The sequence below is a fragment of the Agelaius phoeniceus genome, chromosome 24, assembly GCF_051311805.1.
Source record: "Agelaius phoeniceus isolate bAgePho1 chromosome 24, bAgePho1.hap1, whole genome shotgun sequence".
Classification (NCBI taxonomy): domain Eukaryota; kingdom Metazoa; phylum Chordata; class Aves; order Passeriformes; family Icteridae; genus Agelaius; species Agelaius phoeniceus.
The window spans coordinates 927,480-954,013 of NC_135288.1; the positions used below are offsets into that span (position 1 = coordinate 927,480).

General features: G+C 53.0%; 1 protein-coding gene across 4 annotated transcripts in view; it reads left to right on the forward strand.

Moving 5' to 3' along the window:
• Nucleotides 1-26,534, forward strand: part of EPHB2 (EPH receptor B2) — a 136,458-nt gene that overhangs the window by 103,881 nt on the left and 6,043 nt on the right. The window contains exons 6-15 of one of the 4 annotated variants that reach the window (XM_077190107.1): nucleotides 3,462-3,586; nucleotides 11,131-11,293; nucleotides 11,869-11,977; nucleotides 12,110-12,225; nucleotides 14,242-14,364; nucleotides 15,114-15,361; nucleotides 16,001-16,216; nucleotides 18,866-19,015; nucleotides 23,252-23,445; nucleotides 24,265-24,420. In XM_077190107.1, coding sequence (XP_077046222.1) covers nucleotides 3,462-3,586; nucleotides 11,131-11,293; nucleotides 11,869-11,977; nucleotides 12,110-12,225; nucleotides 14,242-14,364; nucleotides 15,114-15,361; nucleotides 16,001-16,216; nucleotides 18,866-19,015; nucleotides 23,252-23,445; nucleotides 24,265-24,420 — 1,600 coding nt within the window. The remainder of the gene's footprint in view (nucleotides 1-3,461; nucleotides 3,587-11,130; nucleotides 11,294-11,868; nucleotides 11,978-12,109; nucleotides 12,226-14,241; nucleotides 14,365-15,113; nucleotides 15,362-16,000; nucleotides 16,217-18,865; nucleotides 19,016-23,251; nucleotides 23,446-24,264; nucleotides 24,421-26,534) is intronic. The other 3 variants (XM_077190108.1, XM_054647644.2, XM_054647645.2) reach the window with 3 other exon arrangements.

Sequence of the window (26,534 nt, forward strand, 5' to 3'; positions counted from 1 at the left end):
GGGGCATTGAGGGGGAGAATGGTGGCAACGTCCACAAGGCACAACCAGCAAAATCCCAGTGGAATGTGAGGGAAAGTTTCTGCCCCTAAGAGCAAGGCAGCTGGGGGCTGCTGCTCAGAGCCTGTGGGAGCCCCATCCATAGGGATCACTAGGTCTCATCTGGACACAGTCCTGAGCAAAATTATTTGATTTTGAGATTACTCTGCCAGCCTGTGGGACCAGAAACATCCAGAGGTCACTTCTGAGCTAGGCCTTGCTGTGATTTCATTGCTGTGCACTCCCCTGGTGTCTGTGATAAGAGCAGCAGTTACTGAGGACATGCACTGGGGAGGTTCCTGCTCTTCCAGAGCCCCTCCCTTGCCCCAGGTGCAGGAAAGGCACTGAGGTTGCTGTAGTCATTCATCCCCCTTCCTCCTCCCACCATGCAACACATTTGCCTCATGTTTGATGAGCCCCACCTCATTCATTTGGGTTTTTTGCTGAGCCAAACAAGAGCAGGTTCACCAGGTACCAGCAGCACATGAGTCTCACACGTCCTGCTGTTGCTGTTGTCTGGTACATCTCCCTCAGGAGAGGCAGGAGATGCCTTGGGGAGGTCCTGTACTCCCAGGCTGGGGTGCAGTGCATGGAACTGGAAGAACATCCCAGAGACCTCACTCCTACCAGGAGGAACCTGGAGCTGAGGAGCTTCTCCAGCTGCAAGGCCACTGAAGCTGTGCCTGAATCATGGGATGTTGCCACATCCTGGTGTTGTGGTGGGACAGCTCTGGCTGTACATGGCCCCTGTCCTGGAAAAGCCCAGTGTGTAAATGTGGGATCAGTTCCCAGAGCAGCTGGCAGAGACACTGTGGGCTGTGTGCTTCCCTCAGTCCGGTGCCATCCCTGCCACAGGGCATCTGCAGCACATCTTCCTTCTGAGCCTGGTCTCTAGAGACAGAGATGTTTGTCTTGAAAATTGCAGATGTCCTACAGAATCTGTTTGAACAAGGAAGCAGTGAGCTCTGGCAAGAGCTGACAGGCTCCAGAAACATTACCTGTGTTTTATCTTCACGCCAGCGTGAGAAACTCTTCCCAGGAGTTTGGAAAGATGTGGCCTGAAGCAGTGGGACAGGGATGTCAAGGTGGGAGGGGAGCAGTGCCATGGAGTGAGGGGAGGGCTGAGGTGACACAGAGGGTTTCTGACTGTTGGGTAATGGGGCTTTGCTCAAGCAGAAATGGATGGAAGGAGTGGCCTCAGGATCTGTTGGAATCATGGCGTGGTTTGGGTTGGAAGGGCCTTTAAAGATTATCTCGTCCCACCCCCTGCCATGGGCTGGGACACCTTCCACCAGACCAGGTTGCTCCAAGCCCCATCCAGCCTGGCCTGGGACACTTCCAGGGATGAAGTTCTCTGCTGTCCTTCTAGTTTTGTTCTCCTGGACAAAACTGGAGCTCAACAACACTGCTGAGGCTAATCCACATCACACCTTCCTTCAGGAGTGGGGGAACCCAGGCAGGTGAAGGAAAATGGTGCAGCAGTGTGGTGCAGGTCTTGTGTTAGCCAAACCCAGCCCCTTGGCACCCAGACATTGAGCATCCTGGGAACTGCGGTGCTCTGAGTCAGAAAAGCAGCAGTGAAGAGGCAGACGGCGGACCAGAAAAATGGCTTTTGTTGGTGTGTTGGAGAGGAGTTGCTCAGTGGTAATTTATTGTGATGTGCAGGAACATGCTGGGGCCATGCTTGTCCAAGCACTGCGGTCCTGCCACTGCAACCCCAGCTGGCATAGCTCCTGTCACTGCCCCTGATGCCAAGAGGAGCCAGCCTAGAGATGGGTGAGAGGTGCCTTCCTCTGGGTGCTGCTCCTCCAGGCTGTTTCTCAGAGCTGCCAAATGAGTTGTTCTTCCATGAAATATTGTAAGGGTTGGACTTGGGAAAAGCCCATCTGAGTGCAAACCACTCTGCATCCATTTGGCCTGGCATGCAAGTGATGGGAAAACTTTCATGCTACCACTCTCCAGTCCTCTCCTAGCCCTGAGGCTTCTCCTGTGCCCTGCAGCTGCTGCAGTGGTGAGCCTGTGCTGGCAGCTGTGCCAGGGCTAACGCTGACTGCAGCTCAAGCTCTGTCTCCAGGGCTGGGCTGGCACTAGGGGAAGTCTGGGGTAGCCCTGCACTGAGGTGGATGTGCTGGCAGTGCCAGCAGCAGGCTGGGCACGGGGAGGGCTCCTCTCACTGCTCTGGGATGTGGGGAGAGGAGCCAGCACAGGCAGCTGTGGGTGTCAGCCCTGCAGCAGGGCTGTGAAATAGGGGTATCAGCTGTCAGCACCTGGAATCAAAGAATATCCCCACTTGGAATGGGCCCACAGGGATCATCGAGTCCCACTCCTGGCCCTGCACAGACACCCCACCAATCCCATCTGTGCATCCCTGAGAGCGTTGTCTGAGCACTCCTGGAGCTCTGGCAGCCTTGGGGCTGTGCCCATTCCCTGGGGAGCCTGGGCAGTGCCTGCACGCTCTGGGGGAAGAACCTTTCCCTGATATCCAGCCTAAACCCCCTGGCAGAGCTCCAGCCATTCCCTGGGAGCTGTTCCTGCTCACAGAGCAGAGATGGGAGCTGCCCTCAGGGGAAGCTGCAGGCTCCGAGGAGTTTCCTGCCCCTCAGGACTGAGGCAGCCCGGGCTGTTGGCTCTCCAGCCCGCCGGGCCGGGGCCGCTCGGCCTTTCCCAGGGTCTCCCCGCTCCGGTCCCTGCCCGTGGGGCTGCCAGCCCAGCTCCCCGCTCCGGTCCGTGCCCGTGGGGCTGCCAGCCCAGCTCCCCGCTCCGGTCCGTGCCCGTGGGGCTGCCAGCCCAGCTCCCCGCTCCGGTCCCTGCCCGTGGGCCTGTCCAGCCCAGCTCCCGGGGCGGCTTTCCCGGCCGAGGGTCCCGGCAGCGGGAGCGGCCCGGGTGTGTGCGGCCGGCGGGGCCCTTTGTGCTCGCTGCGAGGAGCGGGGGCCGGCCCGGCTGCTCTCCATTGTCAGCGTGTCAGGTCAGCTTTGTGCTGCCTGCTCAGCGCTGGATGCGCCTCCCGTGATTGGCATGTGCAGCGTGCAGCCCCAGCCTGCCCGGGCCTTGGGAAGCTGCTCTGTGCGAATGGAAAAGTAAAAACCACCCATTTCCCCATGGCAGGCAGGGAGGAGTGCATGCTGTGGGGCTGGTGGGGCTCTTTGCGGTGGAACAGTGCTGTCCCTCCTCCAACGTGGGCTCCTTTTGCCATTTTCCTGCTTGAGGCACTGTCCTACATGTTTTCTAACTACCAATTCAGCAGAACCATTTTTTTCCCCTCACTGCTCTCTACAAACAGCAGAATCCAGGATCTCCTGACTGCTGCACAGCTCTCCCAGTGCAGGAGGTGAATTCCAAAGCTCCAAAGAGCAATAACCCTCCTGCCAGGGTGAGGGTCCTACCTGTGCAGGTGTCTGACTGTCTGTCCCCCCTCTCTCTTCCAGCCCCTTCTGCCGTGTCCATCATGCACCAGGTGAGCCGCACTGTGGACAGCATCACCCTGTCCTGGTCCCAGCCTGACCAGCCCAATGGAGTCATCCTGGACTATGAGCTGCAGTACTACGAGAAGGTACTGAGGGACCTTCATGGGGGTCACCCACAGCTTTTGGGGAGAGGAGGGGTGCAGACTTTGTTTAAGGGTGCACAGTGGTTGTTCAGTAGGAAACTTCTCTTGCTGCATTTGGTCACGTGGGTGACAGTGGCCATCAATCCTTGGGGTCCAGTGATGGTTCCAGTGGCCCAAGTGTAGAAAATCCACTGGTCATTCAGGAGCTTCTCCTGTCACCTCCACAGAACTGGTGGCAAGTGGACCCATTGCAGGGAGAGCAGGGTAGCCAGGGTCTATTTTTCCTTTTTGTGTACTGTGGCATCAGTAGGAAATGGGAATGAAAGGGAACATCCAGTCCCAGGCTGGAAAACACTCAGTGGGTGTCCAGTCCTCGAGATATTCTGGAGTGCTGTCCATGGGTGCATCTACACCAAAGGTGAGTTTGGCATCCCTTCAGCATCCTGAACCCAGATGTTGTACAGGGAGAAGGTGTCCCATGCTCCCATGGAGGGTTCATGCTGCACTATGGAGTCAGTGTGAAGGGGTCCTGCAGCTCTGGCCCTGTCATCCCTGAGGAACCTGCTCCTTCCATAACCTCCCTGTCCAGGAAGACGGGAATTTCATCTGGACTGTGCCAGGGTGTCCATCCCACCAGTGGCTGCTCAGAGACCTGAGGACCACGTGGAGGTTGGTCCCAGGACCTGCCAGGCCCTGCCAGACTGAACTTCATCTGTGCAGCCCAGGGGAGATGGGGAGCAGGAGACTTCTCCTTCCAGGAATCTGCCCCCTTGCACAAGAGCTTATAAACTATACATTATAAATTGCAAACTAACTAATTAAAAAGCTTTATGATTAAATGGAACTGAAAATATTTTTCCCAGCAGTTGCCGGAAGAAATGATTAATCCCCCCCACTGCCTGTGACCTATTTTCTCATCACCAAGAGCCAGAGGGAGAATGGGGAGGAGGGGGGGCTCCTTTGTAAGCTGTTAAATAGGTCCTGACCTATATTGCATAAATCACAGCCATTTATTTTGACCCTTGGAAATTATCCCAGAATACGTGGCAGGATGGATAAGTAGATAACAAGACAGATCTGGGAAGCAAGAGGGGTCCTTTCCCTGGGGACCCTCTGTGTAGAGGCAGAAGATCTCAGGGAGTGCATTCTCCTCCTCTTACTTTATCTTAGTCTCTCACCCTCTTTCTTTCTTCCCTCTCCTCTGTTTTCTGAGGGAGGCTGTAAATAAAGGGAATTTTTGTCTAAAAAACATAGTGCTGCTGGTGATGGCCAGTCTTTGCAGGCAGGCACATCTGCCTGTCCCATTGTCAGAGTTAGGGCACAACATGTCTCTGATGATGGGGACAAGTGGCCCCACTCTCAGGCAGTGCTGTTCATGGAGCACTAAGCCTGGCACAGAGGGCAGAGCTGGGCTGAGGTTCTCCCTGTCCTGGTTTCAGAGAACCATAGAAGCATCCCAGAATGGTTTGGGTTGGAAGGGACCTTAAAGCTCATCCAGTGCCACCCCCTGCCATGGCCAGGGCCACCTGCCACTGTCTCAGGTTGCTCCAAGCCCCATCCATCCTGGCCTTGGACTCTTCCAGGGATCCAGGGGCAGCCACAGCTGCTCTGGGCACCCTGTGCCAGGGCTTTGGCCCTGCCACGCTCCTCTCCTGCTTCCCATCAATCCAGCAGTTGGATGTGGTGTGTGACACATTCCAGGTGTGTTCTCACTGCACTGCCAGTCTGTGCAGAGGTGATTTCCTTCCAAATATTTCATTAAAAACTGTCCCACGTGCTTCTGAATGCTCAGCAAAGGTCTCTGGAGCTGGTTAAGTTTTTTCTGGTGGAGTTTTTTTCCCCCAGTAGAAAATTATATTTTATTTTCATGCAAACAGCTCAAATGAAGAAAAGCACCATACACATTGTGTATAAAAAGCACCTTGACTCTTCATTTTTAATGGATTCTCTTCTATATACAGACATTAAATTAAAAAAATAGAAGAACTTATTTTAGCATTGACAGAAAAGCACAGTTCACAATACCTGAAACAAAGGTGTGTTTTTGTTTCCCTTTCACAGATTATTTATAACACTGCTATTCTTAGATGCCATTAAAAATGCCTGTACAAAGGCAACATTATGAGTTTCTTTCACACGGAGTTGGAGCAAATCTGTGCAGATTGTTGCACAAACACTGCCTGACGTGGCTGCTCTCTGGAGCCCTCACTTTAATGTGTTGTTTTTTCACTTCCAAGAGGTACCTGCCAGTGTTTGTCTTATTTAAAAAGTCTGTATTGTCTTCATTTACAAAGGGCGTAGCAGTTTTTATCCAAAGTTGCCAAACTCATCCTGCAGTGTGGGAACTGGAGACCCACTGCAGTGTCAGACATAGCAGAGCAATTAGCCCTCCTCATTATGCAAAATGATTGGGTTTGATGATGCTAAAAGTCACCCATTTTGTAATTGTTTGAAGACATTCAGCCCAATTTGGTCACCAGTGCAGGACTTTAGGAGGCAAAGGAGCCCTTTGATGTCTCCAGCCAGTGCTGGAGTAGGGGCATGGGCTGGCTGGGGCATGAAGGGAGAGGACCTGTGAAGGTGGATGTGGAAGTGGAGGTGGAAGCAGAGCTCTCCTGGTGTCCAGTAGCTTCTGGCCAGAGCCCAGCACCCCAGGACAGGGTGTCCCCAGGACTTGGCCCATGGATGCTGGAGGTGCTGCTGCCAGGCTGACTCAGGGGACATCTCTGCCCATGTCAGGGGGTTGGAAAAAGATGGACTTTAAGGTCCCTTCCAACCCAAACCATCCTGGGGTTCAATGATTCTCTGACTTTTCAGAATCTGTCCTGCAGTGCAGGACACCAGAATCCCTGAGCCTGTGGAGCAGTGGCCGGTGGAAAGTGAAACGCCCAGGCTAGATAAGTGTCCAGCCAACCTCCAGCCAGTCAGGCACTTCCCCAACCCGGAGTCAGGGCTTTGTGCCCAAGGCGATGTCAAGCCTTGCGGACGTGTGGCCGCAGTAGAGAGCTCCGACGTCGCAGGATGAAATGAAGAGGCGACCCTCAGTTTCTTCGGGGGGGGCGGTTTTATTGGTAGGGAAACGTGCAGGTTCAGGTAGAAGGAGCTGAGGGCCCCGAGGCAGGGAAAGCCTCGGTTTTACAGAGGGTGGGAGGGGTGAAAGATAGCAAATCAGAGAGGGATACATTAAGGATTGGCGTGATCGGAGAACCCATCAAACACAGTTGTGGGAGGGACCCTGGCCCCTAACCCAATCACTCGACACCCTGGCCCGAACTCTCTAGAAAAAGAGGCAGGGGTGTCGAGTGACAGGCAGGCTGCCAGGGGTGGGGAACAAGAAAGATAACCAAGACAACTGGGGAGGGGTTTGGGGATTGACAAACTGGTAACAGGGCAGGACCTTCTGAGAGAACAATGGGGGGAAAACTGAACAAGCATTAAACACACCACAACAAGCCTGGAGCCAAAGCTGCTGCCTGGTGTTTCTGTGTTTCTCATCTATTGTGAGGTGGGGCTGCCCCTTCACCCAGTGCTGCCCAAACCCTTGGAGGGGTCTCTGTCCCAAGAAAACTGGGAGTTCAAGGACATGGAGAGGAAACCCTGCCAGGAAGCCCTGGGATAGTCCACCTGCAGTCCCAGTCCCTGCCCAGGGCCACACTGGGACTGGGCACTGTCCAGGACTCAGTGGCTTGGGAGAGGCATTCAAACACTCAGAGAATAATTAAAGCTGGAAAAGCCCTCCAAGATCGGTCAGCCCAACCTTCACCAAGCTACATTGCCAAGTGCAGCATCTCATTTTTTGACCACTTCCAGATATAGGGACTCCACAACTGCCCTGGGCAGCCTGTGCCAATGCCTGAAAACCCTTTTAATGAAGAAATGTTTCCTTATATCTAGCTTGCACTTCCCTTGGCACAACTTGAGGCCATTTCTCCTTGTCCCATTGGATGGGATACCTGGCTGGGGGCACAAATCTTCTTGGGCTGCCCCCACAAGGGTGGATCCCTATGGGTGTCCAGGTGCTGTGGATGCCACAGATGCAGCCCCAGTGTGGCTGGCAGGACCCTGCTCCCAGACGTGGGCATCCCAAAATGCAGCTGTGTGATGGTTTGGCACCGGGCCCTGGCGTGTCTGTGTCCAGCTGTGTTTGCCCCCAGGGCCATGGCAGATGTCACTGTGCAGGCTCATAGGAACTCTGCCAAATTCAGTCAGTTGACATTTTTTTCTTGGCTTTTTCACTTTCAATTTTCTTTTTTTATAAATGCAACTTTTTAGAAGCAATTTTTGTAAATCCTTTGGGTGTCTCGCAGCCTACCCATGTTTCAAGAGACTCTTTCTTTGTTGATCAGACTTTGTTTTCAGCTTCAGCTTGACTCATGGGAGGGAGAATCAGATGAGGACTCAAAATCAAACCAGTGTGTTATTTTGAATTAGGATCTCCAAACTCAAAAGAAAATCAGCAGGGAAAAAACTCCCAAACACCACAAACCTCTGCTTGGACTTGGGCTTTAAATCACCTGGGATGCACTTGGCTGGAGGAGCCCAGAGAGGTGAAAGGGGAGAAGTGTTTGAGGTGAATGTGCAGGTTCTGGAGAGGTGATGCCAAAGAGGAAGAACAAGTTTGATAAGGGAGGGTGGAGAGGTGTAAATGGTTTTTCCTTGTGGTCTGGGTTTAGAGGAGAGCACATCACAAGCACACCTTCCTCAGCCAGGCAGACATCAATTTCCCAGGCTATCAACCACCTTGTAGGCTTGGCCATTACATTCCATTTAAAGTCCTCCAGGAGCAGGGATGAAGTTCTCCAAAAGAGTTGGACAAATGATTTTTAAACAACTGTGTTGTTAGTGCCCTCCAAGGGCCTGGGAGGATTCAGCCAAGCCCTTGAGTTCTAAAACTGTAAACATTTCCTGACCTATTTCTCTCCTCGCCTGCCTGGGAAAGGTCCAAGGGAGTGCTGAGCCTGATCAGACAAACGAGGCCATGGGTTTTCTGTGTGCTCATCTTTCCTTGGGGTGTGTGTATCTGTACTTGAGCTTTTCACTGTCATCAGTCTAATTACCAGAGACCCCAGTGACCATCAAGAACCTTCAGCACCAAGTCCAGATGCATAAAACAGATATTGTAGTTTTTAGAAGGGAAAAGTGTTCCTGAACAGGGTTAATAGTTGAGATCTCCCAGGTGTTTCACAGAATCTTAGGATGGTTGGGCTGGAAGGGACTCAAAGCCCATCTCATTCCACCCCTGACATGGCCCAGGCTGCTCCAAACCCCGTCCAGCCTGGCCTTGGACACTGACAGGAATCCAGGGGCAGCCACAGCTGCTCTGGGCACCCTGTGCCAGGGCCTCATCACAGAGAGAAATTTCTCCCCAATATCTCATCTAGCCCTGCTCTCCTTCAGTCTAAAGCGATTCATCCTTCTCATATTCCTCCATGCCCCTACATGTAACACAGAGCTCCCCTGCACTCCCTGCAGAGGGATTTGCCATCAGCATCTCCACTCCTTGGGTTTGGCCACACACTTGAGGGAACACATTCCTGACAGGCCCCTGTCTTACCACCAACCACACCAGAGCACTGCTCAACTCAACAGCTTGAGACACGAAATTCACTCCATTCAAGGCCAGGTTGGATGGTGTGGGGAGGCCCTGGCACAGGCTGCCCAGAGAAGCTGTGGCTGCCTCATCCCTGGAAGCATCAAGGCCAGGTTGGACACTTTGCCTAGTGGAAGGTGTCCCTGCCTGTGGCAGGGGGTAGAACTGGATGAGCTTTAAGGTCCCCTTCCATCTGAAGCTGTTGCATGATTCTATGACCACAAGATCCCTGACAGGAAGGTACAGCCAGGTGAGTGTCAGTCTCTTCCTCTGGGGAAAAAGCAGCAGGACAAGAGGACATAGTCTCAAGCTGTGCCAGGGGAGGTTCAGGTTGGACAGCAGGAAGAATTTCTTTCTTCATGGGAAGGGTGCTCAGACATTAGAAAGGGCTGCCCAAGGAGGTTGTGGAGCCACCATCCCAGAGGTGTTCAGGAAATACTGGACATGGCACTCAGTGCTCTGGGCTGGTGACAGGTGGGCATCAGTCAAAGGTTGGACTTGATTTTGAAGGACTTTTCTGATCTTAATGATTCTGTGATTCTGTGGGATCTTCCTTCTTCCTGATTGCCCCTTCATTACCCTCTGTCCATCAGCACTCCACTGCAGAAGTTGGTGAGGAGGTGCTTTCTCTTTTCTGGGAGTTTCACACTGACCTCTTGTTCCCATGGGAAAAGCAGAAATGTCTCCATGCCTCCATCTCCATCTCCATGTCATTTCAGAGCTGGGGCAGAGATCAGTCCCTTGGTCACACCCTCAGTCACACTTAGGGAGTTCCCCAAACCTCATGTCTCATTTTCTGCCAGTCCCTGCCAGAGTCTCGCAAGGTGACCCCTCCTCACTGAGGGTGCAGGGGTGTCCTGTGCAGTGACTTGAAGTCAGGGACTCACTGGGAACTTGCCAGCTCAGATTTTAAGCTGCTGCTCCTCTGTTGCATCTGGTGATCTGCCAGGGCAGCCTGACCTGCCAGACCCGACGTGCAGCCAGGAAGGATGAGCACCTTCAGTGTCACTACAGCCACTGGATTCTAAAATTTGTGCCTGCACCTCCTTTTCTTGGGTGCTTGCTCACAGCTGGGCTTTCCTAAGAGCTCTTTGTTTTCCAGAAGCGTTGTGCTGTTGGCATTGCTGTTTTGCTCTGACTTTGGGACTTCATGGCAGCCAGGCTCCCAGCCACTTTCTCTGGCCATATTCAGGACCCTCTGTCATTATCCTCTGTTGACTCCATGTCCCTGGCAGACAGGGACTACCTGTTCTCTTGTATGAGGAAATCCTGTCCATCCACCAGTGCTTCTGGATGAAGGGCACAATTCCTAAGGTCTTCGATGGAGCCATCACCTGCACCACTATGTGACTGCTCCAGTCCTCAGCTAGAAAACTGGAGACAAGGGGCAGAACAAAAGTTTGGATATAGTCTCATTATCACTTTGAAATGTGCTCTTGGGGTCCCCAGCCTTGGAAACTTGGCTGTGGCCCCTGGAGAAGCAGGCTCTGGGCAGTGGGGTGCAAGCAGAACTTCTCCTGAGGTCCAAAACCCAGTGTTCAGGTAGGCTTTACCTCCTGGCAAAGGGAGATGGGAGTTGGGGAAGAGCAGATGGACTGTGCTGAGGCTGGCTAAGGCACAGCAGGAGGGGTAGGGGGAGGAGGAAAGTGCTAAGGGAAAAGCACAGAAGAGGGAAAAAGTTCCCATCTTCCCATCTCCATTGACCTCAAGGCTTAGAGAAGCAACGTGAGTTTTGTAGCTACTGTCTTCTCTAGAGCCTTTCCTGAGAGGTGGTGAATAGCCCAGGGATATCCATACTCACATCCCTGAGTCTGTGTCTCCCTGCCAGGAGGAAGGACCTTTTTGTTCAGACCTTGGTGGTCTCTCCACCCTGGTCTCCTGCCCTTCCTCCTTCCAGAAGCACAATGCCTGATTCTGGACTGGTTTTTCTGATGATGGATTTGTTTTTCCTTGGCAGGATCTGAGTGAGTTGAACTCGACCACAGTGAAGAGCCCCACCAACACTGTGGCAGTGCAGAACCTCAAGGCTGGCACCATCTACGTGTTCCAGGTGCGGGCGCGCACCGTGGCCGGCTACGGCCGCTACAGTGGGAAGATGTATTTCCAGACCATGACTGAAGGTGAGTCTGCAGCTGCTCTGTGAAGGGGACTCAGGGTCTAGAGAGATGTGGAGATAGACTAGCAGCTGGTCCCCTTGCTGTCAGTCCCTTCAAGGGTGTGTTGAGAAATCACATTCAAGGCCTGGAGAGAGGCCTGGTGCTTGTTCCATGCAGGGAAGGCCCCAGTTTCTGCCCAGCCTTTATGTTGTGGGGATGTGTCTGCTCAGCTGGATGTAGAGGAAGCAAAATTTATGTTTTCTACCTGCACTGCTGCTGATGACAAACGCAGAGCCATGTCTTACTTTTCTAAATTTGTGCTGCTAAATAAAACAGACCAAGCCAGTTTTCTGGTCCTGGGGCCAAGGACAAGGCACAGTACACATCCACAGGACTAAACCTTCCTCCCAAAAGGAATAGCTCCATCCACCCTTCCTTCTGGGACACATCCCCCAGCCAGAGGGGAGTCCCGACTGTCCAAGACCAAAGCCATGCCAGGAATCAAACATGGGCCATGCTCAGGGCTGTGGCCTCAATGACCTTGTGAGGGATGGCACATCCCGTGCCACAGTAACCTCTTCCCTTTTCCCCTGTGCCAGCCGAGTACCAGACCAGCGTGCAGGAGAAGCTGCCGCTCATCATCGGCTCCTCGGCAGCGGGGCTGGTGTTCCTCATCGCCGTGGTGGTCATCGGCATCGTGTGCAACAGGTAGGGCAGGCTGAGACACCCAGGGCAGGGCACTGGGGACAGGGAATGGCAGGGAGGGGACAGAGGTGTCCCCACAGCGCAGCCCCAGCCCCGAGGGGCCCATGCTGTGCTCAGGTCTCCCTTCCCTTCCAGAAGACGGGGCTTCGAGCGGGCTGACTCGGAGTACACGGACAAGCTGCAGCACTACACCAGTGGCCACAGTACGTACCGGGGGCCCGCCCCGGCCCTGGGGGGCCGCTCGCTGCTCGGTTCGTGCTCCTGTTCACTCGGGCCTTGGGGGAGGGCTCCGGGCAGGGTGGGCGTGTGTGTGGGCAGGGCAGCTCCAGATCCCCCCTGCCCCTGATCCCTGCCCTGCTCTCAGCCCTGCATGCTGTCAGCTGCCTGAGCGTGTCCTCCAGACCTCTGTGACAACCAACACCCCCTGAAACATCACTGTCTTCTGTGCTGCAGCATCTGCCACCACAGCACGTCTTGCTCCTCCAGCTCCTGCGCTTTGCCCATCTCCTGGGCATCCCCTTCCCTGACCTGTCCCAGTCCTGCAGAGTGCTGTCCCCCTGCAGGAACCCACAGACCTTTTCCAGAGCCCATCCCAGTGCTCCCAGATTGCCAGCAGATATGAGATATATCTATGTATAGGTATATAATACAATAACTAACATGCCCTCTCTTGTAGCCTCCCTCTTCCAACATCCCTGTGCAAGGCACTCCCTCACATCCAGCATTCCTGCTCAGCCTCACTGCACACCCTGCCTCACCCCAGTGCATCCTTCTTCCCCCATCCCTGGAAGTGTCCAGGGCTAGGTCAGACAGGGCTTGGAGCAACCTGGGATAATGTCAGGTGTCCCTGCCCATGGCAGGGGGTGGAATGAGATAAGGTTATTTAAGATTCCTTTCAACCCAAACCATTCCATGATTCTATGATTAACCCCTGCCTTCATATCCCTTAAATTCCTTTCTCCCCCCTCACTGGAGACCTGTTCTAATCTTGCTTTATTCCAATCTCAGTTGTGATTTTCCTCATGTTCTACTTGCAGCTTCAGGATTTCTACCCTTTTAATACCTTATTCCTGTACAAATCCAGGCCTTGCTCAGAGCATGGAAAACACAGTAGTGTTTCCACTCAGGATTCTCTGTTGCTCCTGCTTTTACCTGGGAAACATGTCCCAAAAGGCAGAGCTGCAGCCCTGTGCCCCAGCAGCCTGTGCTGGCTGCCTCGCTATCACTTACCAGGAAAAATGACACTTTTCAGGAGACATTATGTAAATGCAGCTCTCAGTTGTTTGTCAGTCTGGGCTGCAAACACACATTCACACGTTCTCCCGGGGCCTGGTGTGGGATGTGACAGCTCCAGGCTGGGATGGGTTTAATCATTGTGCCTGCACCACTCAGAACAGGCCTGGTGCCACGAGATGCAGCAGAGCTGATAGAGCCTGGCTGCCCTTTAGACCCTTCCTCACCCAACACACCTGGCCAGGGCTCAGTCCCTGCTCCATCCCCAGCAGTGATTGCTGTGCAGACACTGCAGCAAATTGCCTGTGAGCCCTGCAGAACCCCCTGAACACAACCAGCATCCTGGAGCTGGGAATCAGTCTGGTGCTCTGTGGGACTCCTTATTTAGGGAGCTGTGAGCTCTGCTCTCCAAATAGCCCATTTTGGAGTGAGCCAGGGGCCAGAAAATGAGTACAGAAAGGGGAGAAGCACAGGTGAGGGCTGTCCCACAGTGCAGGTGGCTGGGATGTGGCAGCAGCAGTCCAGCCTCACCAGATCCCTTGGCCCTTGCCTTTCCCATGATGTGTCACTGTGTCCCCTGCTGGGCCTAGCAAGAGGAAACTGTCTTTTGTGATTTTCCTTGTATGTCCCACTACTTCTCTTGGCTCCCAAGAGGGAACCCAGCCTTGGGCAGGGATGCCAGTCAGGAGAACAGAGCAGACTGGTCTGTCCCTCCTGCTTGCACAGCTCCTGGAAGGGTCACAGATCCCCCATGGAGGAGTCTGTAGTTTGTAGTCCAAGCTCATGATGTAGCTCCTTACTGCCCCAACAATGACCTGTGGGCCAGTGTTCGTGAAAATCTGTTTTAACAGTCTTGTGGAGCTTGGCTCTGCATGTTCTTTCTCAAACTGTTTCTCTCTGTCTGCTTCATGCCTTGTTTATGCAACTTGCCGAGGTAAAAGACCTCAAGTCACTCAAACTGTTTTCTCTTTTCCTTGATTCCAACCATTCCAGTTGCATCCATCTCTCTGACTCTCTCCCTCACCTTTCTGCAGTGACTCCAGGGATGAAGATTTATATTGATCCTTTCACCTACGAAGATCCCAATGAGGCTGTCAGGGAATTTGCAAAAGAAATTGATATCTCTTGTGTCAAAATCGAGCAGGTGATTGGGGCAGGTAGGTGACCTGGGAATGGCTGGCTGGCCCTCAGCAGCACAGGCTCCTTCACAGTGCCAGGATTTGGGAGGGTTTAGCTTGATGCCACTAGGACTGATGCCATTAAGACCTTACTTAGCCCCAGGCTGCACTAAAGGAGTAGGGGAGTCCAGTGCAGGAGAATCAAAACCATCAGTTCCCATGTGCATATGATCCCACGGGCAGTGCTCCTCACAGATGAGTGCAGCTGGAGGGGTGGAGAAGGAGGGAATGCAGGTCAGGAGGTGGGTGCTCAGCTCAGGGTCTGGGGTGGGTGCTCAGCTCAGGGTCTGGGGGTGGGTGCTTGGCTCAGGGATGGGGTGGGTGCTTGGCTCAGGGATGGGGTGGGTGCTTGGCTCAGGGACAGGGGGTGGGTGCTCAGCTCAGGGTCTGGGGGTGGGTGCTCAGCTCAGGGACAGGAGGTGGGTGCTCAGCTCAGGGTCTGGGGGGGGTGCTTGGCTCAGGGTCTGGGGGGGGTGCTCAGCTCAGGGTCTGGGGTGGGTGCTCAGCTCAGGGTCTGGGGTGGGTGCTTGGCTCAGGGATGGGGTGGGTGCTTGGCTCAGGGTCTGGGGGGGGTGCTCAGCTCAGGGTCTGGGGTGGGTGCTCAGCTCAGGGACAGGGGGTGGGTGCTCAGCTCAGGGACAGGCAGGGTGGGCACAGCTGGGGCCAGGGGTCCCTCAGGGGGCACAGCAGGGGTGGGGAAGGCTCATAGGCCCTACTTGTGTTCACAGGGGAGTTTGGTGAGGTGTGCAGTGGGCATCTCAAGCTTCCAGGCAAAAGGGAGATCTTTGTGGCCATCAAGACCCTCAAGTCTGGCTACACGGAGAAGCAGAGACGGGACTTCCTGAGTGAGGCCAGCATCATGGGGCAGTTCGACCACCCCAACGTCATCCACCTGGAGGGGGTGGTCACCAAGAGCTCTCCAGTCATGATCATCACTGAGTTCATGGAGAATGGCTCACTGGACTCCTTCCTGCGGGTATGAGATCTGGGAGTGTGCAGCTTTAGAGGCTGTGCTAGCACAGAGGGGATTTGGGGGGAAGGTTCCCTTTCCAGTGGCCTTCCAGCCTGGCATTCCCTGTCACTGGGGCAGCTGCTGCATTGTGCAGAGGTCTGTGTTTTGGGAACAGAGCTGGGGCTGGCAGCACCAGGGCTGTCATTTCTTATGTGTCTGTCCACTCATCCTAGCAAGAGGCTGTGCCTGCCTGCCCACAGGTGCATGTCCAGACTGACCCATGGACACCCATGGAGGGACAGTCTAACACAGCTTTAACCCACCAGGACCCCACCTCCAGCTGCTCTGTCTAAATATTTCTAGTTCTGGGTTTGAAGTGGGTCATTGACTCTGTTGAAGGGAAGTAACCTGGTCAATGGGAATAGATTGTCCCTTCTGAGCTCTGCTGTGCAGGGTGGGTGCATTTTGAAGTGACAGCAGCTGCCGTAGTGGTGCCCTTGGGATGTGTGAGGTGACTCCCAACCCCTGTGAGCTCTGCACTCCCCACCCTCCCTCATAGGGAATGTACTCATGGCATATCCTGCCATGGGTGTGGAAAGAGGCTCCTGGCTTTTGCCTGGGCTGTGAATCTGCTCCTGTGACCCGTGTCCGTGTGTCCCTCAGCAAAACGACGGGCAGTTCACGGTGATCCAGCTGGTGGGGATGCTGCGGGGCATCGCCGCGGGCATGAAGTACCTGGCGGACATGAACTACGTGCACCGGGACCTGGCTGCCCGCAACATCCTGGTCAACAGCAACCTGGTGTGCAAGGTGTCTGACTTCGGCCTCTCCCGCTTCCTGGAGGACGACACCTCCGACCCCACCTACACCAGTGCTCTGGTAATGCTGCTCTTCAACCAGGAGGGGCAGGGGTGGAGCAAGGCGTGGGAGAGGGAAGGAGGGACCTCCCCCTTGACAGCAGGGAGCACCTTTTCAGGGTGTCAGCAGTGGAAAGGTTCCAGATGAGAAAGAACAATGAAATAAACTGAAGAAGATTTTCCCTTGCAAGGTCCTGTCATTCCTGTGGATAGTTGAGCCTTCCTCCAAACATGTCTGCAAACACACACATGTCCCTGAAGAGCCCTTGGTTGGGATCATGCTCTGCACCTCCCCGTATGATTCACCTGGGATCCTTTGAGATGTGACCTGCCCTGACAGATTTGTTGCCAAGGCAGCAAGTCTGGGTCTCTTACCATCACTGTCCAGTCATGCTGCCCTGCTGTCCTTCCTCATGTCATCTCACTGGCTCAGCCCCAGGAAGGATAGACTGAAAGTGTAGGAAGTGTGGGTGGGTGCCAGGTACTAGATACTGATCTTCCAGGGAGTATCCAATTTAAACAGAAAAACACTCCTAAAAATGACTTCATGTTCATGTAACAACTTCCCAGGAATACCTTGGTGCCATAGATGCAAGTGCCACCAAGAACTTGTAGCTCATGTCAGGCTGCAGAAGGTGCCCCAGGACCAGAGGATTATTTGGTTTTGCTCAGTGAGAGCTCAGCCAGGAGTTCTCATAAATACCACACAGAAATGCTCTGCACAGTGCATCAGGATCAATGCCCATGTCAGGAATCCTTGGAAATCAGTGCTGATAGAGCTGGGGCATGACCTGTAGGAAATCACCTCTCCTGGGTCTTTTGAAGCTGGCAGTGATGAGATGTCTGGCATAGCTCTTAGTAAATTTTATCAGTAGCTAAATACCTAACAAACACCTAAAAATGTGTGGGTTTATTCTCATCCATGTAGCTTCAGACATCAACTCATCCATCTCACACAGCCATCAATGGTTTTTACAAACACTAATAACATTTATTTTTCATATCCCTTACAGGCAATTAAATTTCCCTTTGTTAACTAAATACATGGTGTTTACTGCTGTTCTCTATCCCTGGTTTTTATGCCTGTAGCTTTTCTCTCTAATAATAAATTTGTCATCCCTCATTTATTCTCCTTGAACTGTGGGCACTGGGGCAGGATATTTATTATCCATAATGACAGATTATGTGCACCTACTGTATCAGAAGTATCTTCCTCTGCAAAATGGTTTTTATCATCATTCTCCCAGTGACCTTGTGTCCATAGGTGAGCAGAAGCCACAAGTTCTGGCCTGGGAGGTTCATGCTGGACCTTAGGAAAGTCTTTGGAGTGGTGAAGCTCCAGATCAGACCCCACAGAGATGGGAGGTCTCACTGAAGTGAGTTCCCACAAGAATCTTCCAAAGTTGAATTTCTGCTTTAGGACTTCTTTTTAAAATCCACTGCTTGCCAGGAGTTCTGTCAGGAGTTTGCCTGATGGAGAGGACATCCTGTTTGGTATGGATTCCTTCGTCTTCCCCTTTTGTAGAAAACAATATTTTGTCTGAGGTTTGTGGCTGTGAAAAGATTAAGAAACATTATCTTTTTTCATTATTCTGGCATGTACTGGGGCTGAGTCCTATGAAGTCCTGAGAGACCCTTAATAAGACATGGCAGTTGTTCATTGACAAAATATAATGTTTTTTAATCTTCTCTCAGCCACAAAACACAGACACTTCTGCTTATTTTTTCAGCACAGGGGAGGATTTTCCCTTCAGAAGGTCCCTTGAGTGAATGGCTCAAGTCCAAAGCCCCTGGTAGAAAATCAGGAGGCAGGAAGGGCTTAAGCAGAGCCTTCAATCCCCGTGTCCCCATTTGTGTGTGCTATTCCTGTGCTTAACTCCTCCGTGGGAGTGGAGAATCCTGATTGCTCCAGAGCTGGATGACAGTTCCCACCCAGTCTTATCCCATTTCCCACCAGTGACCCCCTCATCCCATACTGAAGGATCAGAACCTGCTGGATCAGGTGTAGATCCACAGACAGAGTGGGACACCAGGACTCAGGCCAGAAATGGTCTCTTGCTGACTTCAAAGAGTGGAAGCTGTAGATGGCTGAAGAGGAAGGTGTTCTAATTCCCTTTATTCTGCTCTGCAGGTAGCCAGGTGACAGCAAAAGGATAGAGGGAGATCAGTTTGGTTTTTTTACATTCCTGGCCATTCACTTTCTACCAAAGACCCTCTTAGCACATGGGCATTTTGCCATGCAGGAGCAGGAGGCAGGGGAAGGAGTTGGCCTTGGTTAAGATGGTGACAAGGAGACTGAGTGGAACCTCTGAGTGACCTTCAGGGCAGTAATGAAGAGACAGAGCCAAACTCTTTGCAGTGGCACCAGATGATACAATAAATCAGCTAGGTGATAGACAAATACATGGCTAGGGAGGTTCAAGGTGAGCAACAGGAAAAGCTCCTTGCTCAGGAGGGTGTTGGGACAGGTCACCAAATGGGGAGAATCATCATCATCATCATTGAAGGCTTCCAGTGTGGCTGGACAGTCCACTTCCACCCTGAGGGACAGACAGTCCTGTGCTTCCTTCCTTCTGGGATTTTACTAGAATATCACAGGCAAATGTTGTGGACACTGCTATTTTTCAGTTGTTCCTGCTCTCTCTGTTACCATCCTGGTTTTGTCCTGCAGGGTGGGAAGATCCCGATCCGATGGACGGCACCTGAGGCCATTCAGTACCGAAAGTTCACCTCAGCCAGTGACGTGTGGAGCTATGGAATTGTCATGTGGGAGGTGATGTCCTATGGAGAGCGGCCCTACTGGGACATGACCAACCAGGATGTGAGTTCTTGGGAAACAAGGGACAGGAACACTGCAGTGGGGAGCATTGCGAGGCCAAAGAGTGTCCACAGCCTGTCCCAGCCCATGGCATGTCCAGAGCCTTCTCTGTTGTGGCAGATGTGTCCAAGGTCAACACCTTTAGAAGCAGTAATGGGAATAATTTGGGGATTTATTCTGGCCCCGTGGTGCTGCTGTGGCAGAGATTGAGGATGGCACAGCACCCACTGCACAGGGTTAAGGGGAGCACCCCAGGGGTGTTGGCAGGTGCCAAGGAAGGGAAGGAGCAGGTGGGTGAAAAAGGAGATGTCCCTGAGCTGAGAGCCTCTGGAGCAGAGCTTCATCTGCTGGGAGCACAGACACTCCAGGAAAGTCTGTTACAAAGCCACACAATGGCTTGGGTTGGAAGAGACCTTTAAAGATCATCTCCTTCCAACTCCCAGCCATGGTCAAGGACATCTGCTAGATGGTCATTAAATCCCCCATGGGAAGCTTGAACTGTGGTCTGTAAGAACCACAAGTAACTTAGACACAGCTAGAAACCAAAACCATGAGATACTTCATAACATGCTCAACTTTAAATATTTCATTCCTCTGCTCTAAATTCAGGTCAAACAGTTACATGCACTCCTTGCTCCAGGGATGTTTCCTGCAAGGATGGCCCCTGGCTGCAGTCCCTGCCCTCAGCACAGCAATGCCATTTCCATGCTCCCTGGTCCTCTTGGTGTGGTACCTGGGGCTCAAAGCCCATCTGGCCAGTGGCAGTGAGTGCTGTGAGGATGCTGCACCTGCATGTGTGTGTCAGAAGGCCCCTTTGTGGCCTGTGTCTGTCTCTCAGAACAGCTGCCCTTCCTCACGTCATCAATACTCAGGATGTAACACCAAGGTCCTGGGTGGACCTAGGGGATGCAGAAAGCTTGTCCTGGCTCTTGCAGTATCTGCCTGGCTTCCAGTGAGTCTCAGAGCAGCTCTGGGGAGTCCCTTGGAAGCCTTCAGACATGCACTTCATCTCCACCATGCTGTGGGCTCCTAAGGCTTTGTCTTACAGGGAGAGAGCGAGAGCCAAGCTCCCTGCCCCTCCTGTCCCTCCTCCTGTCCCTATGGCAGATCAGACCTTTCCATCTCAATAGATCTCCATCTGTGCCACATCAGGTTTCTCCAGAGTGGGGATAGTTCCTCCCTAATGCCTGGTGGGAAATTTATTAATAGGAATTCCTAAGCCTGGAGCAGGGGGATGATGCTTTAGAACTTTTGGCTGTTCACAGCCTCTGCTACACCACGAAAATGTTTCCATCAGTTCTTGGAGGCAGAGGGGTGGGACTTAGGGGTCTGCCTTTCTCAGCAAGGACAATTCCCTTCCTGCTAAGCCATTGCTGTCACCTGAGTTTCAAGCATGTCCTGCACCAGATGTTCTGTACCTTCCCTGTCCCTTGTCCTTCTCTGGGAGCTCTTCCCTCAGAGGTTTCTCCTGCCACAGCTGCACTGCTGTGGCAGCACTGCTCACTGTGCCAGGGATGGCAGAGCTGTGCCTATCCCTGGCACTGCTTGCTGCCCCGGGGATGGCAGAGCTGTGCCTATCCCTGGCACCTCCTGCTGCCCCAGGGATGGCAGAGCTGTGCCTGTCCCTGGCACCTCCCACTGTGCCAATGATGGCAGAGCTGTGCCTGTCCCTGGCACCTCCTGCTGCCCCAGGGATGGCAGAGCTGTGCCTGTCCCTGGCACTGCTCACTGCCCTGGGGATGGCAGAGCTGTGCCTGTCCCTGGCACTGCTCACTGCCCTGGGGATGGCAGAGCTGTGCCTGTCCCTGGCACCTCCCGCTGCGCGTCGCTGTCCCCAGCCCCTGCTCCCTTTCCGTGCCGCAGGACACGGTGCTCCAGAAGCTGTCACCACTTAAGCACAGCTGGTCCTGCTGTGGAGGAGCGTGGCGGATATTGAGGGCAGATTACCCTCCTGACCCTCGGGTGTGAGCGCCTGGGGCGGCGGCTGGGAAGGACATGGAGAGAGCTGGGGCTGCCTCTGGATGTGGCTGACTTGGAGAGAGCTGGGGCTGCCTCTGGGATGAGGCTGATGGCAGCAGGACTCGCTGGGAACAGAGAGGAGTGCTTGGTGTTTGTGTGGTACTGGTGCCCACCCTGTGCCTCCCCTGCCACTGGTCGGGGCAGACCTGAACCCAGGGAGCTGGGCTGGGGCTCAGCACCCCTTGGGAGGTTCCCTGAGCTGCACAAAGCACATCAGTAGCCATGAAATCCTTGAGGCTGGAAAAGGCTCTGAGTTCATTGGGTCCAACCATCAATTAGATGCCATCATTGGGTGCCATATTCACCCTAAACACATGCCCAAGTGCTACATCCATACACCTTTTGAAGCCTTCCAGGGATGGTGACTCCCTATGATTTCCCTGCACAGCCTGTTTCAATGCTTGACAGCCCTTTCTCTCCTGTTGAATCCAAACTTTCCCTGGTACAACTTGAGGCCATTTACTCTAGTCCTGCCACTTGTTACCTGGGAGAAGAGACCAGCACTCCCCAGCTCCACCCTCCTGTCAGGGATTTGTAGAGGAGTTACCTTTGGTCAGACCTTCACAGGCCCCATGGGGCCACCACTATGTCCAGCCAGGGCAGCAGAACTGGGGGAGGTCTCTTCCATCTGGCAAATTTTGGCAGCTGCAGTGCCAGCCCCGTGTCTCAGGTCAGCCTGTCCAGCACCTTGGTCATACACAACAGTGCCTGCAGCACCTCCCAGTCCATTCTCTGCCTGGAGCCACAGACCATCTCAAGCCCTGCCAGATGCCCATCTCACACACTGGATTGTTTGGCATGGATCAGCCACCAGCTCTTCCCTGCTTCTCTCCCGTTCCCATTCCCAGTATCCTTAATTTTCTCTGTGTAGTGTCCCTACTCAACAATATGTCCACCACCACGAGTATGTCTAGACTTCACCAGGATGGGGGCACAGCCCTAGGGAATCCCACCAGGAATATCTCTCTTTGGAATTGTGCAAGACATGGCTGGACAAAGCCATGGCAGCCTTGTTCCCATGGTGAGAATAGCCAGAGACATGGAGGTTCTTCCTCAGGATTCCTGAGGGAGGTTCTGGCACTCTTCCTTCCCTTGTCCATCATTCCCATGGAGACTTTGTCATTTTGAGATCTGCTCCTGATTTCTGCAGTATCCTGAGTTCTGGTTTTTGTCCGTCCTTCTGGGTTTTGTTGCCATGCACGAGCCCATCTCTGGTGTTCAAGGCTCCTTCTGCTCATCCTTCAGTGCCTGTGCTGTGTGTGGCCAAGGAGGCAGGAGAATCCTGCCTATACAGGCCCCTGTCAGAGGAACAGATGTTCCTGGAAGAAGTGGAGCAGCTTCATCCTCGTTTGTCACCCAGGAGAGGATTGAGGGCTGCAGGTGCAGAGTGGCAGGGAGGTGGAGTTCCCCTTGAAGAAGATTCTCCAGCCCTTGTTCCATTCCAGAAGATCCCCCAGTCCTTGTGGACATTGCAAGACCAGACATTTTCCGGGATTGTGTGGAGCAGTAAGGATTGACCAAAGCCTTTTTGGATGAGCCTGGAGGTGTAATGTAGCTTTGTCAAGGTGTGCTGCAGCTCTTCTGTGCACACTGCAACCGAGTTCTCCTGGGCCTGGCTCTGCTGACTGGGGTCTGAGTCCTCCCCATGCTGTTTTGCACTTGCACAGGCCTGCAGAAAGATCCATCTGTTTCTGCTGACTGAGCCACCCACGCCAAGGCACAACCCTGTCACCTGGACGAGCTGGTTTGTGTCAGGAGCACAAAACACCACTGGGGGATGGAAAACACAGGAACAGGCTCCCTGTCTGTAACTCACCCCCCTTCTTTGGATGGAGATGTTTTCCCAGCAAGCTGTTATGCTGTGTCCAAGGAAAGCATGATGCCATCTCTGACTCCCCTGCCTGCAGCTGTGGGATCACACATCCTGTCAGGGCAACAGGGATGCTCCTTTCCCCAGATCAGGACACTGCTCCTGACAATCAGCCACCCAGGCTGGAGTACTGACCAAAGCTGGTGGCACCTCCCAGGACACCTCACACCTCACCTGACCTGCTGAGGGGTGGAAGTTACAGTGTGAGGTGGGCACGAGATGGGAAGGCAGCAGTGAGTACAGGCTGCAGGATCAGTCATGTCAGTCACCCTCAGGATCCAAGAAAAGGCACATTATGAATTAAATAGGTTTTATTACAGCTGTACTGATGCCTCTTTCTCTTCCTGCAGGTGATAAATGCCATTGAGCAGGACTATCGGCTGCCACCACCCATGGACTGCCCAAATGCCCTTCACCAGCTGATGCTTGACTGCTGGCAGAAGGATCGGAACCATAGGCCCAAATTTGGGCAAATTGTCAACACCTTGGATAAAATGATCCGAAATCCAAACAGCCTGAAAGCCATGGCACCTCTCTCCTCTGGGTATGTGTCTCTGTCCTCCCCTTGTCCTTTGGCTCCTCTGAACAGGTCTGGTGTCCTCTGGGTCCTGGTGGCACCATCCCTGCACCTCTCAGGAGCTTCTTTAGAGCTTGGCCTGTGTTTGATCCTTTATAGGGAGAGTATTAAAAGATCATAGAATCACAATTCGGGGCGGAAGAGACCTTAAAGCCCACCTCATTCAACCCCTCCCATGGGCAGGCTCAGCTTCCACTATCCCAGGTTGCTGCAAGCCCCATCCAAGCTGGCCTTGGACACTTCCAGGCTTGGGACATCCACAGAACAGGGATACAGATGTCAAGGTCTCTCTTCTTGGGCTGCTCTGGTGGGCACAGGCAGCTCTTGGATAGTGCATTCTGCACATAGAGAAGCACCTTGGTTTCATGTACATGGGGATGCTGGGGTGGTGGGATTGTTCTGGTATTCCAGTCCCACTGCACTGGGAGCAGATAAGGCCCCTGAGGCAATGTGGAGTTTCCCTGGGCTGGGTGGGTTGCACCAGTTTGTGGGAAGCACTGCCCCTGTACAAGAATGAGCTTTCTCCCTGTGAGCAGCCAGGATTTAAAGCTGCATCCCATCATCTCTGATGGCTCCTGACTCTCCTGCAGGAACTGATCCAGAAGGGCTTCCCTGATGTTCTGCACAATCCTTCCCTGGCAGAACAGTGATTTCTGGGTGGAATTCCACACTACAGGGCAGTGTCTGCACTGTGAGTGATGCTGATGCTGTGCCTCAGCTGCTGGAGGGTCAGGAACAGTTGTGCTTGCAGCTCTTGGTCTGTCACTGCCCATTTCTGTGTTTCAGGATGAACCTCCCCCTCCTTGACCGCACAATCCCGGATTACACCAGCTTCAACACTGTGGATGAATGGCTGGATGCCATCAAGATGAGCCAGTACAAGGAGAGCTTTGCCAGTGCTGGTTTCACCACCTTTGATGTAGTATCTCAGATGACTGTAGAGTAAGTGCCCAGGCTTTGAGTCCCAAAGCACAAGGAAAAGTCCCAGCAGTTTTGCAACAATTGGTATTGAATTCGATTTTATTTTCATATGATGTAGTTTTATTTTTATAGAATTGTTGCTTTGTGGAGCCACTTCTAATCTATTCAGTCTCCAGACCATGTGTCTGTCACTCTGCACCTGCAGAATTCCTCTCCCCACTACCACTCTGTGAAAATGAACACCCCCGCCAAGGGTGTCCAAACCCCTTCATGGGACAAACTGAGATTTCAGACTGGCATCACACAACTCTCCAGAGCACTTCTGAACTCTGCACTCCTCTTGGATGGCTGATGTATTGATGGAGACAAGCATGGTGCAAAGTTCTGCCTTAGAAAGGCAGAATCACAGCGTGGTTACAGTTGAAAGGGACCACTGGAGGTCATCCAGTCCAACCTTCCTGCTCAGCTTCTAGAGCTCCTCACTCAGAATTACTTCTGTGGAAAGAGATTTCACACCCTCTCTGGGAAGTCTGTTCCACCCCCACAGTAAAGAAGTTCTTCCTCATGTTCTGGTGGATCTTTCTGGGCATTCATTTCTTCCCATTGCCTCTCATCCTGTTGCTGTGCCACGTGGAGCAGAGCCTGGCTGCAGCCTCTGCCACATCTCCTCACACACCTTGATAAGATCCCCTTGTGGGGGGTGGTTTCAATTTGTGCTGCATCCACTAAAAATGTCCTGCATCTACAAAAATTATCCTGCAGTGACAATTGACAAGTGACAATCAGCACCTGATCCGTAGCAAGTTCTTCAGAGAAATCAGGCAGCTGAAATCCCACTTCTGGAGGGTTTTGAAATCCCTTGGGGCTGGCTGGGACTTTGATGCCTCTACTGAAAGATTTGTGGCTGGCTGCAGGTATCTCCAGAAGCCCTCAGAAAGGGCCAAGCATTAGAGCCATCTGTAAGGGCTGCAATGTCTCTGAGCCTGGTGGCCAGGGAGGTTTTTGGATTTGTGCTTAAATCCAGATGCTTAAATTTACCAGTGAGTCAGAATCCATTCACTCAAACAGCCACTATGACTTTCTCTGGCTTTTTGTTCTTGTTTGCTGCTGGGAAGTTCCCATGGCAGTTCTGACTGTTTGGGGACATCTGTGGTGCAATCCCAAGGCCCTGGGGATGATTTTGTCACAGTATTGGCTGGGTTTATACAACAGAAAGAGAGAGAGTCCACAAAATCTGAAGGGTAGGGAAGAACTTAGATCAAAGAGAGGTATCAGACCACAACCCACCCCTGCCTGAGTTCTGCTCTTTGCAATATCTGACAGCAGGCAGGATGCAGACAATCCAGCTAATGCTGGCTGTTCTTTCACAGACATCCTCGGTGTCCCTTAAATGCCAATTCTCCCAATCCCTTACCATGTCCCTCAAGTCCTCTCCAAGAGCCTTCACCACAATTCCAAGGGCATCCTCAGCTCATGTCCCACTAGTTTTGGCAGACTTCCATTCCACATTCCTCACCTGCTTGGCTGAATGTACAATGGAAAGGACAGTCCAACTCCTTTTTCCTTGGAAAATTGTGGTGTAACAGGACTTGACACCACTCCCTGATGTTCACTGGCCTTTGCAGAAGCTGATTGGAATGTCAGTGGAGCTGCTGGTTCATCCAAATTTGGAGAGCCAGGAGAGTGTGAATGTTTCCTGAAAACTGACTCAGTTCCCCAAATCCACATGGTCTCAACACTGACCTGCTGGAAAGGGTTCTCACTGGCTTGTCTGCAGGCTGGGACACCTGGGACATCCAATTATCTTTCAAGAGATCCATTTGAGTTGGAAGGGACCTTAAAGCTCCTCTTAAAGCCGTGGGCTTTAAGACACTTTCCAGTATCCCAGCTTGCTCCAAACCCCATCCAGCCTGGCCTTGGACACTTCCAGGAAAGGGCCAGTCACAGTTTCTCTGGGCAGCCTGAGCCAGGCCCTCACCATCCTCACCATCCTCACCATCCTCACCATTGGGAGGGAATTCTTTGTTCATCCTCTGAGCAAAGAATTCCCTCCCAGTATCCAATCAAATATTTAATGTCCAGGGCAGAAGGCTTGGAATCATGGGGTTGTGCAGAGCTACAGTCTTATTCTGGTT